This window comes from Chrysemys picta, chromosome 5, assembly GCF_011386835.1.
Source record: "Chrysemys picta bellii isolate R12L10 chromosome 5, ASM1138683v2, whole genome shotgun sequence".
Taxonomy (NCBI): domain Eukaryota; kingdom Metazoa; phylum Chordata; order Testudines; family Emydidae; genus Chrysemys; species Chrysemys picta.
Window position 1 is genome coordinate 65,293,455 of NC_088795.1, and position 17,191 is coordinate 65,310,645.

A 17,191-nucleotide genomic window follows, 5' to 3' on the forward strand; every position below is an offset into this window, starting at 1 on the left:
CTGGGCTATATCTTCCTGTCACTTACATATCTGTTCTCTGAGCTCTGTTATGTGGAAAGGTCAGCAAAGATTTTATAATTAAAAACAATATGTGTTAAAAGTTCTCTCCCTCCCTTTGCCTCTTTAAATAGGTATGGATACCGCAATCATTGTATCTTAGCTCCTTTTAATTAAAATCAGGAGTTTTGAACCTTTCACTTAAAGACTGCTGAAATAGAAGTTAATTCCTTGTTTCTTCCATTTATTACAAAGTACCGAAGAATCCAGGGGACAAACGGTCTGGGAAACAGGAAACGTCACCAGTGGCACCTAGGGCAGGAATTCAGCAGAAGGTGCAGCAGCAGCATAAAATAAACCAAGCATTGCAGGTCCCTGCTGTGTCCCTCTATCCCTCTCGCAAGAAAGTACCAGTCAAAGACCTCCCACCATTTGGTAAGTGAAATGAGTGGGCGGGTGTGTGTTGTTAAAAACGTTTAAATGTTTTTGTATAGTTCAAGCAGGTGTATTTTTGAATTGGTGAAATATTGTAACATTTAGTTCAAGTTAGTGCTCTCAATTATCCCTCTCAGTTTAGACAGCATATATAAATCCTCCTCCTAGCAGATAAACGGGAGAAAACTACTCCTAGTAAAGGGGTCTGGCTGGCTTATCCTTTTCAGTTGTAGACTTGTTTCCATCCGGTGATAATTGCTCTCCTGGCTGGTGCACTAGACCCTCGGGCTTAAATTTTCAAGTCACTAATGATTTTGCTTGTCTCCATTTTTGAGTGATCAATCTGAGAGACCATAAAGGGGCCTGATTTTCAAAAGTGTTTGAGCATCTGCCCTCCAAAAATCAGGCCTGTCCAAGGTATGTCAAGTTGAGTACCCCCAGTCATTAATCACTTTTGAAAATGTGGGCTGTAGCTTTTAACTTTTTCATTTGACACTTGCCCTTCACCACCACATTCCCCCAAATCTTTTTCTATTGCAGTGCTAAAGTTCCACTGTTTGGGATGCCACAGATTGAAACAGGAGACTGGTAATATCTTATAAATAATTTGATTTCTCCAAGTCTCTCTCTGGCAGCTAAAGTAGCTCATCCTGTTGCAGTGTTATGAAGTAGTCTGAAATTTTTCATATCTAATTTGAATTAAAAACATATTTTCAAATTTGTTTCTAAGCAGGATACGCTAGCTATCCCCTTTATACAGGGAGTGATTTTCCAGAAACGTTGCTCTATTCTGTCTCCACCTGCTATTAGGATCTCTCACACCTATTGTTTAGGCTACAAAAGAGGGATTTAAAAAAATGAACACCAAATGAACAAGAAATAATGTAGTATTCTGCTGTCTAGAGGATCAAATCCTGTAGATTCTGCTGTCTAGAGGATCAAATAAACTGTGTTAATCAAATAATTCTGGATTATTGATTGCAACACTGCAGTCCTCTAGATCAAATGCAAATTCTGTAGCATGCTTGAAAAAATAACTCCACCCCTGAAATTTGCAGAGTTGTCACATGTAGATCGGTCTGCACTTTTAATCAGCAAACTTGATGCCTGTTTCAAGAGAGCAGTTCTTCAGTCTTTGCTCTCTAGGTCTTCCCTAGGAGTTGTTACTGCTAATCTCCCAAAGTATAGGGTTTGTGCAGAGACAGTTCTCAAAGGAGAAAGGAAGAAAGCCAACTCTAGGAATATATTGATATTCACTTGCCCAACCTTCCGCATCGCTTTCTTTGGTGATATTCTAAGCCATTTTGAATACTGAAGAGTAGCTGAAGCCTTTTTATGTAATCTTTCAGTAAACATTGGAATCTCTGAGGGATTGTGTACAGCTCCACCATTTGCTAGTTTTGATCTCCCAGTACTCATCACACGCATCTCCCAGGTGATAGATCTGCAGAAAAAATATTCTGGAACACGAGTTACAGGAGATCTTTTCGATGAACAGGTGGAAACTCAGACACAGCAATATTTTGCTAGTAGATATGAATTGGAATCTGAAACAGAGTAGTCCAATTTCATTGTCAAAGCTGAGAAAAATACAGAAATAAACAGCATATTGTAAATAGAGAGGAGTAAATTATTTTTTTTTATTTTAGATTATTAAAAGTGGTATTAGAGAGATGAGGTGGATAAGGTAAAAAAAAATTTATTGGACCAACTTCTGTTGGTGAGAGAAACAAGCTTTTGAGCTACACAGAGCTCTTTTTCAGGTCTGGGAAACTTAGGCTATGTCTACACTAGAGACCTTACAGCGGCACAGCTGTACTGCTGCAAGATCTATGTATCCACTCTATGCCCATGGGAGAGAGCTCTCGCATCAGCATAACTAAACCACTCCCAACAAGCGGCGGTAGCTACATCATCGGGAAATCGTCTTCCACCAACATAGCGCTGTTCACACCGATGCTTATGTCATTGTAACTTTTGTTGGACAGGAGTGTGTTTTTGCACATCCCTGAGTGACATAAGTTTTACTGACAAAAGTGCTAGTGTAATAGCTGAATACAAGGTGGAACAGATCATTTAGCATAAGTAATTAACACATGTTTCAAGGGAACATTCAAAGTGAAGTGGCCTGTTAACACCCTTCAAGTGATAGGGAGGAAAGGAAAGCAGGGAGGGGCTGGGAGGGGAGCAGTTGGAAGGGTTGTTAGTGGGTTGTAGATAGTTGTAATAAGCCAGAAATCCAGTGTCTCTATTCAGTCCATGATTTTTAGTGTCTAGTGAAGTTATGAATTTAAGCTCCCAGGCTCGTCTTTTGAAAGTGCTGTGCTGGTTTTCTGTGAGGATGAGAACTGATAGGTCAGATGTAGAGTGATTGCTTTGGTAAAAGTGTTCACTCAAAGTGGTATTAGTAACTCAAGGAAGATAAATATTTTATCTTTACAGTGTCCCTATAATGCATTGTAAAATTAACAAGTGTATATATTTCCAGCTTAATTCTTTCTTTCTTTCTTTCTTTCTTAAAGGCATTAACTCCCCACAAGCTTTAAAGAAAATTCTTTCATTGTCTGAAGAAGGAAGTTTGGACCGTCACAAGAAACAAGCTGAAGACACAATATCAAATGCATCTTCACAGTTGTCTTCTCCTCCCACATCACCACAGACCTCTCCAAGGAAAGGTATAAGATATGCAACACTTTCCCGTCCTTTTCCTGAAACCTGCAGGCTTTAGAAATAACTGTGAGGGGATCTTGGAGACTAATGGCTTGTCTAGATGAACAATTAGTGCACAGCAAGCTGGGATGTAAATCTACAGCACACTAACTATTCATGTGGACTCTGCTACCAAACTAAAAGTTCACTAGTGCACACTGATCTACTTGCGTCTCAAAGCAGAATAAGTCAAAATGCCCTTTCAGTGTGTGGTAGCATGGTCCACACGGACATTTAGTGCACAGCAGACTAGCGCACTGTAGATTTACACCACAGTTTGCTGCACGCTACCTGTGTGTCTAGATAAGCCCTAAGGGTGACATCTTTTCCTACTTATGCTGCCATATGAGGATTGGCAGGGGACTGGAGTAGTGGTGCCCAAGTGGATGCCTCAGGAACCATCCTGTTAGCAAAACGCAGGAAGATGGGTTTAGAGTATCCTGGAGCCATCACACTAAGCAACTCTCCTTACTGCTACTTCAGAGAAAAACATGTCTCCTTCAGTTGCCCTCTACCAAAGGCAGCATACATGGGCAGAAGTTCAGAGCTCATAGTGGCACTTTGGAGCATCACTGGGTATAATAACCAAGCCCTCTGCTGATTTCTAAAGGAATTACTAGGTTAAAATCATGCCTGCCTGCTGTGCAATTGTGCTGGATGGAGAAGGACCCATGCAAGACAGCAGGATTTTCTGTAGAGTGTTAAAGGCTCAGATCACTAAAGCATTACATTTCCTTTATGCAAATACCTTAGTCATCCCAAGAATCAAGGTGGAAGTTTGACACATGGCTTTGCACAATGAGGCTTTCTTGGCTGAGTTAGTTTCTATGAAATTATTTAAAATTATCTTAAAATATACTGGTAGAGATTACTGTCCAGTGTGACTGGCCAAAACTGCAAATGAGTTTAAACAAGATGATTTAAGACTCCTGATGAATTTCTGTCCTGTTTCCTTTTTCATTGTACTGGCTCTGGCTGTTAATTAAGAGAAAAAAGATCAAGTGCAAGCACTTGCCTTTCTTGTATTTAAAAAAAAGAGAGTGTCACTATAGAAATGGAATAGCATATTCCTATAGCAGTTAACCTCGAGGTCATTTTCTCCTCCTATCCTTTTCAGAATAACATAGAAATCAATTTTAATGGCTGCATGAGAGAAAGTTGTATTAAAAAATCTGTGTCAGAGTTGAGCCCCACACAGTAAGAGCTCAGACTTGTGATAGAGCTTGGACAGTTCTAGATTTCACTGTAGAAATGACTCCCACCAAATTGCACCGTGATGCTGAGAAATTGAAACTTGTGTGCATTTCATCTGGGTATCACTCTCTCCTGTGTCTGTCAAATGGATATCTAAACTCTTTTCTCATCCTGTTAGGTGGCAGTGGCAATTAGCTGAGATATTATGGCTCCAGACAGTCGGATCTAACCAGTTCCTCCTCTTCTCTCGAAAGTGAGAACAGTAACAAGAATAACAATGCACCACGGGCCTATAAGATAGGTGGGGTTTACAAAACCGAAAGGAAAAAGATCACACGCACAATTGGCTAATGTTTTTAAAAGGGATGAGGGGTGTGTCCTTCAGAAGTACAAATACATATCCAAAAGCACTGCTGAAGTGAGCTTGTCTAAGGGTGAGATAGAGGAGGATCTTAGGCAGAAAATCCTTTGATAATCAGCTCAAGTCTTTGTAAGATCTCAGCATAATTTTATCTCATGGACTTTAGTAAGGTGTGAATTTATATGAATTTGATCACATTTTATCAAGGCCAGTGCATTTATTGAAAAAGGAATCGGGATCAGATAAATGGAGAGGAAGTGTAGTACTGTGTATTTGGTAAAGCAATCCGTGAAAATGGTTCTAAATTTCAAAGCATTTCCAAGATTTAGTGGCACCATGAACTAACGTGTTTTCTCTCTTAACTTTAATCAGATTTGGCAGTGTTAGGGACAGATCCTCAGCGAGTATGAACTGTGTAGCTCCACTGAAATCTCTTTGAAGTTTAATGGTGATTTTCAAACTAAAAATTAAAATTGCGTGCTTACATACAAAAGTAGGTTAGATGCCATTCAACAACATATCTTTTTAATTCTTTTTGTACAGCACCTTGCACAATGACTAGGGATCCTGGTCATTACAGTAATACAAATATTTTGTAATAAAAATAATAGCTGATAGGCATTCATCACAAAATTACATTTTAATAATTTACCTTCCTAAAGAACTGCTTTTAGGATAAACTTTCTAAGACTATGTGTACACTACCACTTATGTCGGTATAACTTATGTCACTCAGGGATGTGAGAAAGCCACCCTTTTGAGCAACATAAGTTACATTGACCTAAGCGCTGGTGTGGACAGCACTATGTCGGTGGGAGAGCTTCTCCCGCCAACATAAATACAGCTGCTTGTTGGGGGTGGATTAATTAAGTCAACGGGAGAGCTCTCTGCCGTCAGCTTTAGATCATCTGTACACGAGAGCTTGCATCGGTGCAACTGCACCGCTGAAAGATGTCTAGTGTAGCCATAGCCTAGAAAATGTTAATTGCCTGAAAACAAAGGATTAGATGGACAGCTCAGGTTTAGCTGACAAATCTCACATGCAGTGCTATAATCAAGGCCCATATTTGCAAGGTGATCAATCATCTACATGCAAAGTGTGAATTGTCTGCTGTGTTCTATGCTATCATGCAAACGGCCCCAGTGCCGAAGTATTCTTGACTCTGTTCAAAATGGAGACAAAATGAGGGAGCATGCTAAAGTAAATGACTTTGTGTTGGAGGGAATGACTCTTGTAGCCACTCACATAAATGGAACATACATTGGAAACCTGTTTGGATTAGATAGTCAGTGAAGGTCAGATGAATGGTACATAGGAATGTAGGAATTGCCATACTATCAGGCCTAAGGTCCATGTGATCCAATATACTGTCAGTGGCCAGTACCAGAAGCATCAGAGGAATCTTTAAGAAATCAGCAGTAGGTACATATGAAATAATCTGCTCCCCCACATAGGTTTCATCCTGATCTCTGTTAGAGATTGGTTTAAACCCCGAAGACTTAATATCCCATCCAAAATTTCTGTTATCATTAATTATTGTAACTGGATATTCTGTTATACAAGAAATGTCACATCCCTTTTTAATTCTTGCTACTTTCTTGGCCTCAGTTACTTCCTGTGGGAATGAGTTCCACACGTGAGTTCCACACTGAGTATTTCCTATTATCAGTTTTGAATTTGCCACTGTTTAATTTTTCCAAACGTTGTCAAATGCTTAATTTCATTGCGATATGAGACAGAGAACGGAAGTTCTTAATTTGCCTTCTCTATACTGTACACATATACATTGGAATTGGAACCGCAGAATTAGACGTTCAACAATTGTTTACCTTCTGTCGTCAAACAACAGAAATCCCCAATAACATTTTTAAGTGTTTCCCAAACACTTGCTTTGTTTTGACTTCTTTTGTCCAAAAGAAATACAGGCAGTGGTGAAGAAAGTAAACCAAATGTTAGAATGGGACCAAGAGATGGGATGGAGAAAAAGGAAAATACTTTAATGACATTATCTAACTCAGTGTAAAATCCTCATTTAAAATAGTGTGTTTAGTTCTGGTCACTCCACCTCCAAAAACGTTTTGGAAGAATTATGGAAGGGGATTTAGAGCAGTGGCTCTCAAACAAATTACTGGTGACCCCTTTCACATAGCAAGCCTCTGAGTGCAACCCCCCTTTATATAAAAAAGTGTTTTTAATTTATATTTAACACCCTTATAAATGCTGGCGGCAAAGCAGGGGTTTGGGGTGGAGGTTAACAGCTTGCGACCCCCCCATGTAATAACGTCACAACCCCCTGAGGGGTCCCAACCCCCAGTTTGAGAACCCTTGGTAAGGTGAGGGGAATGATTAAGAGAATGGAAAAACTGTCATATGAAGAGAGATTGAAAAGATTAGGATTGGTTACCTGACAAAGGAGATGAATAAGAAGGGATAGGATAAAAAATAACATTTATAAGAGAGGGTAGATCAGGATCTTCTGTTCACCTAGTTTCATAATATGAACTTGAAAGCTGGTAAATTGAAAACTGGTAAAAGGAAATATTTTTTCACAACTAGCTTGTGGAATGTGTTACAGGTATAACTGAGGCCAAAAGCATAGTAGAATTGAAAAAAGGTAAGATATTTATATAGATAACATGTATGTCTAGAGTTGTTCTAGCAAATACTTAAAGGTTTGGAAGAAATATAATTCCTCATACTTCAGCACTAAAGGCAAACGTTAACTATTGGGGGTTAGAAGGAAACTTTCTCTAGGGACAGAGGGTAACACTGAAAGGTATTTTGCACCTTTCCCTGCGTGGCTCACTGTTGAAAACAGGATCCTGGACTACATAGTCCACTGGCTTCATCCATCATGGAAGTTCTTATGTTCCAAGCCCCCCATAGTCTGTGTTAACATACTGTGACAGACCCAGACCAGTGGGGTACAGGAGTCTGGTAGTGGGCAAATATACTGGTCACTGGATGAGTAGTTTTCTGTTCCCTGAGTGACCAGAGCAGGGGCTGTACTAGAGTAATCAGGAACCTGCTAGAACCAGTTCAGGCAGGCAGGCTAATTAGGACACCTGGAGCCAATTAAGAAGCTTCTAGAATCAATTAAGGCAGGCTAATCAGGGCACCTGGGTTTTAAAAAGGAGCTCACTTCAGTTTGTGGTGTGAGTGTGAGGAGCTGGGAGCAAGAGGCGCAAGGAGCTGAGAGTGAGAGGGTGTGCTGCTGGAGGACTGAGGAGCACAAGCGTTATCAGACACCAGGAGGAAGGTCCCGTGGTGAGAATAAGAAAGGTGTTTGGAGGAGGCCATGGGGAAATAGCCCAGGGAGTTATAGCTGTCATGCAGCTGTTACAGGAGGCACTATAGACAGCTGCAGTCCACAGGGCCCTGGGCTGGAACCCGGAGTAGAGGGCGGGCCCGGGTTCCCCCCAAACCTCCCAATTGACCTGGACTGTGGGTTCTTCCAAAGGGGAAGGTCTCTGGGCTGTTCCCCAACCCACATGGTGAATCTCTGAGGCAAGAAAATCCGCAAGTAAGCGCAGGACCCACCAAGATAGAGGAGGAACTTTGTCACAATACATAGACATAAACAATACTGCAAGACTGGGTGTTATGTCCTACAAAGGGAAATGTTTTAATATAATTCTAGAGAGCCAAAAACACCAGGAAGTGATAAATTTGGCAATAGTTTTGTAAAGAAGAGATCAGACTTTTCTAAATACAAATATTTCATGTTGCCACTTACCTTTAAACCTACATTCAGAAATAAAACAGCCACATTTGAATGATGGTCTTGTTGCATATTTTTGTTGCATACAGTACTGCTCTTCTTGATAATTATATTTGCTCCAATAGTATTGATATTGAATATCTATGCTAATGCTTGAACTTTTCTTTAAGAAATCTTTTGATTGTAAATTTAGAATGTCTATTTAATGTTATTCTGATCCTTATGCAGGTTATACTTTGGCTCCTAGTGGCACCGTGGATAACTTTTCAGATTCTGGTCACAGCGAAATTTCTTCCAGATCTAGTATTGTCAGCAATTCTTCATTTGACTCCATGCCAGTGTCACTGCATGATGAGAGGAGACAGAGGCATTCTGTCAGCATTGTGGAGACTAATCTTGGTGTGGGTAGAATTGATAGAAGAGCCATGATTGAACCAGATCAATACAGCTTAGGGTAGGAATTGTATATATTTACATTTTTTTAAAAACTCTCTTCTGCAGCTGTTGTAGAAATTTCCTCCCTTCTGTGAGAGAATTCCACTCTCTCCTTCCAGGTCACCACTTCTATATTACCTCTGTTTTTTTAATACTTTACATTCAGATGAGAAAATATCCCACATTGTTCTAATGTCTACAGCAGTGCCAGTAACTACGTGCACCTGCTCTTCACCTTTAGAGCATTTATAAATGCTACAGGTGATCCTCACTCCTGTGGCAGGCTAGTGTTGTGACAAAAAGTGTTTAAAGTACAGTATTATCTTTATTTTACAGATGGGGGGAACCTTTCAACTGAATCCCAAAGTATGTCACATTTTCATCAGTACCTTTTTAGTAACTGCTGAAGTGCTTTGTTGTCAAGGATAGCCTTACAAAAAGAATGCCCTGTACTCAAAATTGACCAAGTCATTAGTTAGTACCAATTACATTAAACTTTGGATATTGGAAAGCTATGCTATAGATTATACTTGTATCAACTGTGTTTTTCATTAGCTATCAAATTCTCTTGGTCTGTAAAGCAATGAATGCTTCACAGTTCTGATTTGCTGATTATCACTTATGATACCATTGTAAAATTTCTCTTCCTTTCTTTCTATCTTTTACATCTAGTTCATATGCACCACTGTCAGAGAACAGAGGCCTGTATGCTGGAGCAACTGTGCTTTCTTCTCCCAGTACAGAAGAGCTATCACAGGATCAGGGGGATCGCGCTTCACTTGATGCTGCAGACAGTGGGCGTGGCAGCTGGACTTCTTGCTCAAGTGGTTCTCATGACAACATACAGACAATACAACACCAGAGAAGCTGGGAGACTCTTCCTTTTGGACATGTTCATTTCGATAGTTCAGGCGATGGGGCAGGATTATGGGCCTCAGGCAGTCATATGGACCAGATGATGTTCCCCGATCATGGCACAAAATATGGCAGGCAGAGTCAAGGTAGGGAGGGCCTTGATCAAGCACAGTCCAGAGCAAGCTGGGCATCCTCAACAGGCTACTGGGGAGAGGACTCAGAAGGTGATACAGGTACCATAAAGCGGCGGGGTGGGAAGGATGTTTCAATTGAAGCTGAAACCAGTAGCATAACATCTGTAACAGCAGAGGAGTCAAAGCCAGCTCCCATGTCCTCTCATATAACTATATCATCAAGTAGTGCAAAGGGGCTTATTGGTAAGTTATATTTTGTTTACCACAAAGTATCCTGTTCATTTACATATAGATGTGAATTTACTATATAAGTATTTTGCTTTAATCTGATTTGTTTTTAAAGCAAAAAGCGCAGTCAATTTGTAGTTTCTCTCAAATTTTGCCCTTCAATTGTGTGTTTGCTGCTGAGAAAAGCATCACTTTGTAATGTAGATACTCATTCCTGAGTTATGTGGCCTCTTGTACTTCCTTCCCAGGTGCCATAAAATCAAGAATTCAACTCAACTGTTGGTGGTTGGTATTTTGAGATTCTAATGTATTTAGGTCACAATTTTCAAGCTTGGGTGACTGAAGTAAGGCACCGAAGTCTGTATGCAGGGATCTCATTAAATATGACCTGACTCTCAGTGTTCTACTCTACAAGTTCCTGTGACTTCAGTGGTAGTTGTGGATGTTCATCACCTCTGAAAATTGGGTCACTCTTAGTGCCTAAATACAGATTTAGATGTCTAACTTCAGATATCCTTGTTTGAAGATGTCTGCCTTGGTGCCTAGAAAATCAAGGACCTGAAACACTAGGACAGACCTTTTGCTAAAGGAAGTGAGGTTACTTTTTAAAATATTTTTTGCTGTGTTGAATTTTTGTCCAGATATTTCCCCCTTTACCTGTGCAAGATGGATTTGGACAATCTGAGGCCACTGGTTTCTGTAACCATTTTATTCCCTCAAACCTCTCCCCCATTTCAGTCTACCCTCATCCTGAAGGAACATATGGCACTGCGTGAGAACTATCTGGTCTGCCAGCATGACAATGTAGTTAGGGCATAATGGTAAACATCCTTTCCATTCAGAAACCAAGTATATTACTTAGCAATGGGCCCAGCCCCCAAAGTTTCATCTGCAGATCTGAATTTCCTCAAAGGATGAAGGAGAACAGATGTTTTGGTTGAGGCCTATCTCTAATACTATTCACATCATGTAGTTTCCATTAGCATGTGGAATGACAGGCTTGACAAATGTGCTTCCAGGCTCTGCTCTTGAGCAAGGCAGCAAACATCCCACCATGCCACTAGGAGGCCTGTTTCTAAAAAAAATCTAGTTTATAAAGATTTCAGAAATATAAGAGAAGCCTGAAAGTTCCAGTCATTTCATTTCCATCCAATTCAGATTCAGTGGAGACTTGCTTCTGCATTATTATTATCCTTGCACAGCTCTTCCCCACAGAAGCAGCATAATTAATCTTCCTATGGTCCTATCAGTTTAACTCTATATTGGTCCTATGCAACTGATGAAGCGCTGTGATTGGGAACCGGAGCACTGATATAATCCTGGGGTGGAAGAAGTGAGTGGGGTCAAAGCGAAAGATAACAAGGATACAAATGGGGGTAGAGTGAAGTGGGAACCACCTGCTAGTTTAGTGGCAGCACATCAGAGTTGATTTTGGGCACTAACAGGCAAGCGAGGAAAGAGGTTAAGAGAAAACAAAATGATTTATATTTTCAAGAGTGGAAAAAAAAGAAGAGGGGAAGGGAAGAGACAAACACACGAAATTGAAGGTAGGAATAAGCACAGAAAATTGGTAACAGAAGCCAGAGGAGAGAGTAGTGAATGTTTAATGTTGGTGGAGAGAAAGTTATATTTGAGATTTTCAGATACCAATCTGTTTCAGAAACCCTTAAAACCTCTTTAAAATTTCTTCCACACTCCCTCCACCTAGATTGCATTTGGAAAAGAGCCACTGTTCAAACACAGTTGTTCAATACAGTCGGCCTTATGTTAGAGATTAGTGCCTATGGTAGGACCATTTTTCTTCCTATTTATAATATCGTTAGGTCCCATCAGCACAAGTTACGTTAATAGATTCCTTATTTAACATGGTGAATTTCACATATATAATTCTGAGGGAGCTTTTTCCATGAGATTCAGCACCCTCTCAACTACAAGAAAGAAAGTAACAGTTTTTATGAAGGTTTAACAGATCTGTTTTGTCACACTAGATGAATGCATTGGCTACATGTTTGTTAATATTTCTATGTTTAGTGTCAACACCGTAATTTAAAAGATCATAATTAAGAGTCAAAGTGACCACCTTGGAGCCCTTGTGAAGTCTTTCTAAATGTAGACTCAAAAACACCATACTGTAGTAGTTCATACTCTGCTGCTGGTCTTCTCTGCCAGAGGACTAAAAGTTCTTTTTCAGTATACGTGCATTTTGTTTATCCTCTGTGTTGACAATTTGACCACTCCTGTACAAACATATGATCCTGTCCTTTCCTGAAGGAGTTAAACTATCTACAGACATTAGGAAATTGACCAATAGTATCCTGGGACCAACACTGCAAACAATAATTAGTCATCATTTTTTAAAAGTTTAATGGTAGAAGTGTGTTTTGGGGAGGAATTTGAAGGATAGAATTAATTCAGTAAATGACACAAAATCAGTGGAAGACCCTAAATGGGAAATGTAGATTTTTCCCATTGTTGATTTTTCTTGTCCCGTGTCATGACTGATTAGAAAGGATTTTCTTGAGATCTTAATTAATATGCACCTAACGAAAACTGTTACTCTAAAGAGATTTTAAGACTCTCTGAACTCCCTGACTAGAGTTTTCATGTCTATAGGTTTTTTAACCACTGAAATTTTTTTCAATTTCTTAATTTCCCAGTTTTTAAACTACTTGTCGCAGTATTTGATTTGCATTTCTAACACCTGTGGGGCAATATAGCAACTTCTGCAGCCTGAAAGACGTTAATAAGAAGCTAGCATAAAACTGAATAAGCAGAGGGAATTTTTCCGAACTCAAGCACTTTGGTTCACAACTGAATATCTGCCATTGCTCTTTCATCTGGGGAGTCTACATATTTTTTAAATGAGATGATGGGACTTGAGTTGTTTGAATTTGTGAGTGCTACCTTTTTTTCTTGACTGGCAGTATTTTAAAGCTTCAGAGTATAGGATATCAGGTCCTGACCTGCAGAGACCTATGTGCTTTATTTCATGAGCAGTCCCCTTGACTTCAATGGGTAATTGTATTGACTTGCAGATTCAGGGTTTTAGTGGAGACATCACTTAATTTGCGTAATTCTACTGCATGTACAGTTTAATGGACAGTAAGATATTTTGTCCTGTACTAAAAGTTAGAGGCTTAGCCAAGTATAACTATTGCCTGCATGATGGAAACACAGTCATACTGAACATACTGTCTTTTACCAAAAGTGTTTCTTACATGATTTCTGTTTTTAAGGTGATATAATGTTGATACTTGTATAATATTTAAATCTTAACCTTTTTGTATTTGGATCAGATCTCGATTTGGTTGATATATTTCTTTCTTTCGCATTGCTGAAATTGTGTTTTGAACATATTTTCACAAGTTACTGTCTCTTATGGTAGTGTATTATTTTTCTGCAGCACGAAAAGAAGGTCGATATCGAGAACCACCTCCAACTCCCCCTGGTTATGTAGGAATACCTATTGCAGACTTTGCTGAAGGAGTTTCCCAGCCAACTAGAAAACCTCCGGATTACAACGTAGCACTTCAGAGATCTAGGATGGTAGCACGGACATGTGAGACCCATGGGACTTCAACTTTGCAGCAGCAATCACAAGGTCACTCAGCTAGCAGGCCTGTGAACAAACCTCAGTGGCACAAACCAAACGAGTCAGACCCACGTCTATCTCACTATCAGACTCAAGGGTTTTCCACAGAGGAGGATGGTAAATTTCTAATGTTTTCAAAACATTAATTAAGGGCTAGATTTAAACAGTCCATGAGCACTTTCACACGCATTGGAAATTCTGGCTCTAAATGTAATTGTTTTTCCACCTATAAATTTGTTTTTTAGGTTTTTTTTTTTTTTACCTTTTTGTTTCTAACTTTACTGTTTTATGCCAGAGAGTCCAATTTATTTCAAAAATGTTGTTAGAAGTTTTGTGCAGTCTTTATTCAGTTGACCTGTGCAGCTGAGGATACCAAGGAAATATTTCAAGCTTCATTAATTTTTTTTTTTTTTATAAATTTTCATGTGACACAGAGATTTATGAATTTGCCCACAGACGTTTTGACATTTCCACCAGTGAACACTTGTTATAAGCCATTTCGGCCTCAGAAGTTTTAATTTAAATAAAAGCATTTGAAAATGAAGTGGTTTGTGGACAACTCCAACTAGGGCCAAACACAAGATACCTCACTAAGCTATTAGAGATTTAGTAGTCTCTGGTTGAATGTTGTGTTTTCCAGGAAGAGGGAAAGCCAAGCCCACCCAGATACGGTGCTTCTATGTCTTATTTTCTTTGGAAATACACTTCTAAAGAAATACACTCTTGATGATTCTATAGTTAAAACTGGCTTGCTTCATTTAAAATAACAAAGCATGCTCTGAATTTATGATTTTGAGATTATTTTACTTTAAGGGAAAAGGGAGGGAAAAATAATTACCTGTAGCAAATAAATATATGCTTAATTTTTACAGAGGAATGGAATATGTGTGAACACAGCAAATTTATTTCATTCAATAACAATCTAGTTTTAAACTGATTAAAATTTATTTTCCCCCCATCCTATTGTTTGCAGAAGATGAACAAGTCTCTGCCGTCTAAGAATTGGGGCTTTTCTGGATCCAGAGTGAGCCACCTTAAAGGAGAGCACAAGAAGACGTCCCTAGTATAGGAGCCTTGGAACTATAATTAAAGGATGGTAGACCTATTTGCCGCCTTCCCTGCCTTAAAGCAGCATGGGGCTTCTTCTCCCCCGTTCCTCCCCCCTTTCTCCTTGCATGTGAAATACTGTGAAGAAATCGCCCTGGCACTTTTCAAACTGTGTTGCTTGAAATGCACAGTGCAGCAATCTCCAAGCTACCACTGTCGCTGTCTGCCACATCACACAGTATCATTCCAAATTTCAAGATCATCACATCAAGATGATTAACTCTGGCTGCATTTCCCAATGCCTGGAAGGGTTTTGAAATCTTCCTTTTAGATTTTAATCACAATCCTAACACTTCATCTCATTGGGATAATGAGATACGCTAGTTGTCAAACGACATTGAGCCTTTAACGTACAAAGAGAAAAACACATTGAAATCCTTCAAGTATACAATGCTTGTTTGCTTGTTTACAATGCATTTGTTACAGTGCTGTATGTTGTTGTGTTCAGAAAGCAAATGTTACACCTGCATAATAATTACAGTATTATTTCATACTTTTTAGTAGGGTTGCCAGCCTGGGCTCCTAAAAACAAAACTGATATGGCTGAGCAGGGCAGAATGGAAGGCAGGAAGGGTTTTAGGATACAGCCTTTCATTGACCACCTAGCTCCACTCTTAAAGTGCCCCACCCTGGAGTCTTAAAAAGTTTGTAAATCATAGGATAGTATTTTGAAATGGGTCTAGCATCAATGCAGAACTAAGTGCTTGCAACTATCTAATGGAGGAAAACAGGACAACTTGTATAGTTTGTACCATACAATTTGTATACCTGTGCCTTGTGGAATACAGGATGGCATAGTTTAAAAAAAAAAAAAAGTCCTATTCAAATGAGACAGATGGTAAACCCCACCTTTAAATTATATTTTTGTCTTACTATTGTTAGAAGGTTAGTTATTTTAAGAGAAAAATTAACTGGATAACATTGCAGTGAAGGCAATTTGAGATGTCACAGCTAATGTCAGCTGTTATTTCTGATCGAATAATCTCTCTATTGACTTGGCATTAGGGAATAAACAAGCCTTTAAATTATGAAAAAACACATTTAGACATGCGAGCCTTTGCAATGCAGAAATAGTCACAACTGTTAATGGCTTTCTGGAACACTGCATGTGTAGAAAAGGCCAATGTGTAGCAACCACCTGCTCACAGCTGCTATTAACCCTATAATGACTGAAATGATCCTTCCCCTCTATTTTTGTGTTGTTTTTGCACAGACTCCGGAAAAGTGAAGGCTGCCAATCCGAGTAGTACTCAAATGTGAGGAACTGCTGGTCTTGGATTTTTTTCCATTGAACTCAGCTGATCATATTGATCAGTAGATAAACGTAAATAGCTTCAACTTTAAAGATCAAATTGCAGTGTTTTTTCACTGTATCAAACAATGTCAGTGCTTTATTTAATTATTCTCTCTCCTGTAATCATGGCTTTTGTCTATTTGCTTATATATCACATTGTCAATTATGAATTTGTAATTTTACATGTAATATGCATTATTTGCCAGTTTTATTATATAGGCTATGGACCTCATGTGCATATAGAAAGTCAGAAACCTAGCTCTATCACAAGTTGCACAAATATTATATAAGCATTAAGTAATTGTAGACCATAGGACTGCTAATCTCAGTTCACTCTGTGATGTCAAGTGCAGAATGTACAATTAACTGGTGATTTCCTCATACTTTTGATACTACTTGTACCTGTATGTCTTTTAGAAAGACATTGGTGGAGTCTGTATCCCTTTTGTATTTTTAATACAATAATTGTACATATTGGTTATATTTTTGTTGAAAATGGTAGAAATGTACTATGTTTATGCTTCTACATCTGATTTGTATGAAGCTGAAAAATAAATAAATATAACATGAATGCAGTCCATATTGATTCTTACACATTTTACAGGTTCATCGTACTTGAGCAAATTCAATTTTGAAAATAATTTACTTCACTGTACATGAATATTAAAGGAATACTATCAAGGAATAGGCACAAAATTGAAGTGAAGATTTTTTTAAACCCACTGTGTTGTTGCCAATAAATTAATATGTCCATTACTAATCCAAAATGGCCAGCAGCGGCATTAGAACAGCACGGATTGTGCTGACATCGTTGCTGTTAATACACAGACAAGCAAGGTAAATAAGGAGGGTCGTGTTGGCTTAGGACTCAATAAGACTCAGGGGCAATGAATCCATATTTACAAAATTTGGGGTGGGGAGAAGTATGGAAAGATGTTTTACCTACTTAGACACCTGAAACTATTGCATGTAATGAAAAGTACCTGAGAGTGTCCCTTTTAACAAAAGCCAGATGCTGTAATCTATATAATGTCACAAGTGTTTGTTCTTTTGTGGGTGTTTGAACTCTAGCTACTTGTAATTGGATACAGGAGACTGGTTTAAAACATCTTTTCTTAGCCTATCCAT

General features: G+C 39.0%; 1 protein-coding gene across 30 annotated transcripts in view; it reads left to right on the forward strand.

Annotated features, from left to right (window-relative positions):
* The window catches only part of RAPGEF2 (Rap guanine nucleotide exchange factor 2), a 326,588-nt gene extending 309,954 nt beyond the window's left edge, over window positions 1–16,634 (forward strand). For 8 of the 30 annotated variants that reach the window (XM_065597906.1, XM_065597910.1, XM_065597904.1 and 5 more), the window contains 8 exons: window positions 253–432; window positions 973–1,020; window positions 2,955–3,107; window positions 7,273–7,311; window positions 8,647–8,872; window positions 9,526–10,085; window positions 13,474–13,779; window positions 14,636–16,634. In XM_065597906.1, coding sequence (XP_065453978.1) covers window positions 253–432; window positions 973–1,020; window positions 2,955–3,107; window positions 7,273–7,311; window positions 8,647–8,872; window positions 9,526–10,085; window positions 13,474–13,779; window positions 14,636–14,661 — 1,538 coding nt within the window. In that variant the 3' untranslated portion in view covers window positions 14,662–16,634. The remainder of the gene's footprint in view (window positions 1–252; window positions 433–972; window positions 1,021–2,954; window positions 3,108–7,272; window positions 7,312–8,646; window positions 8,873–9,525; window positions 10,086–13,473; window positions 13,780–14,635) is intronic. The other 22 variants (XM_005299310.5, XM_008169383.4, XM_005299311.5 and 19 more) reach the window with 10 other exon arrangements.
* Window positions 16,635–17,191: the final 557 nt, after the last annotated feature.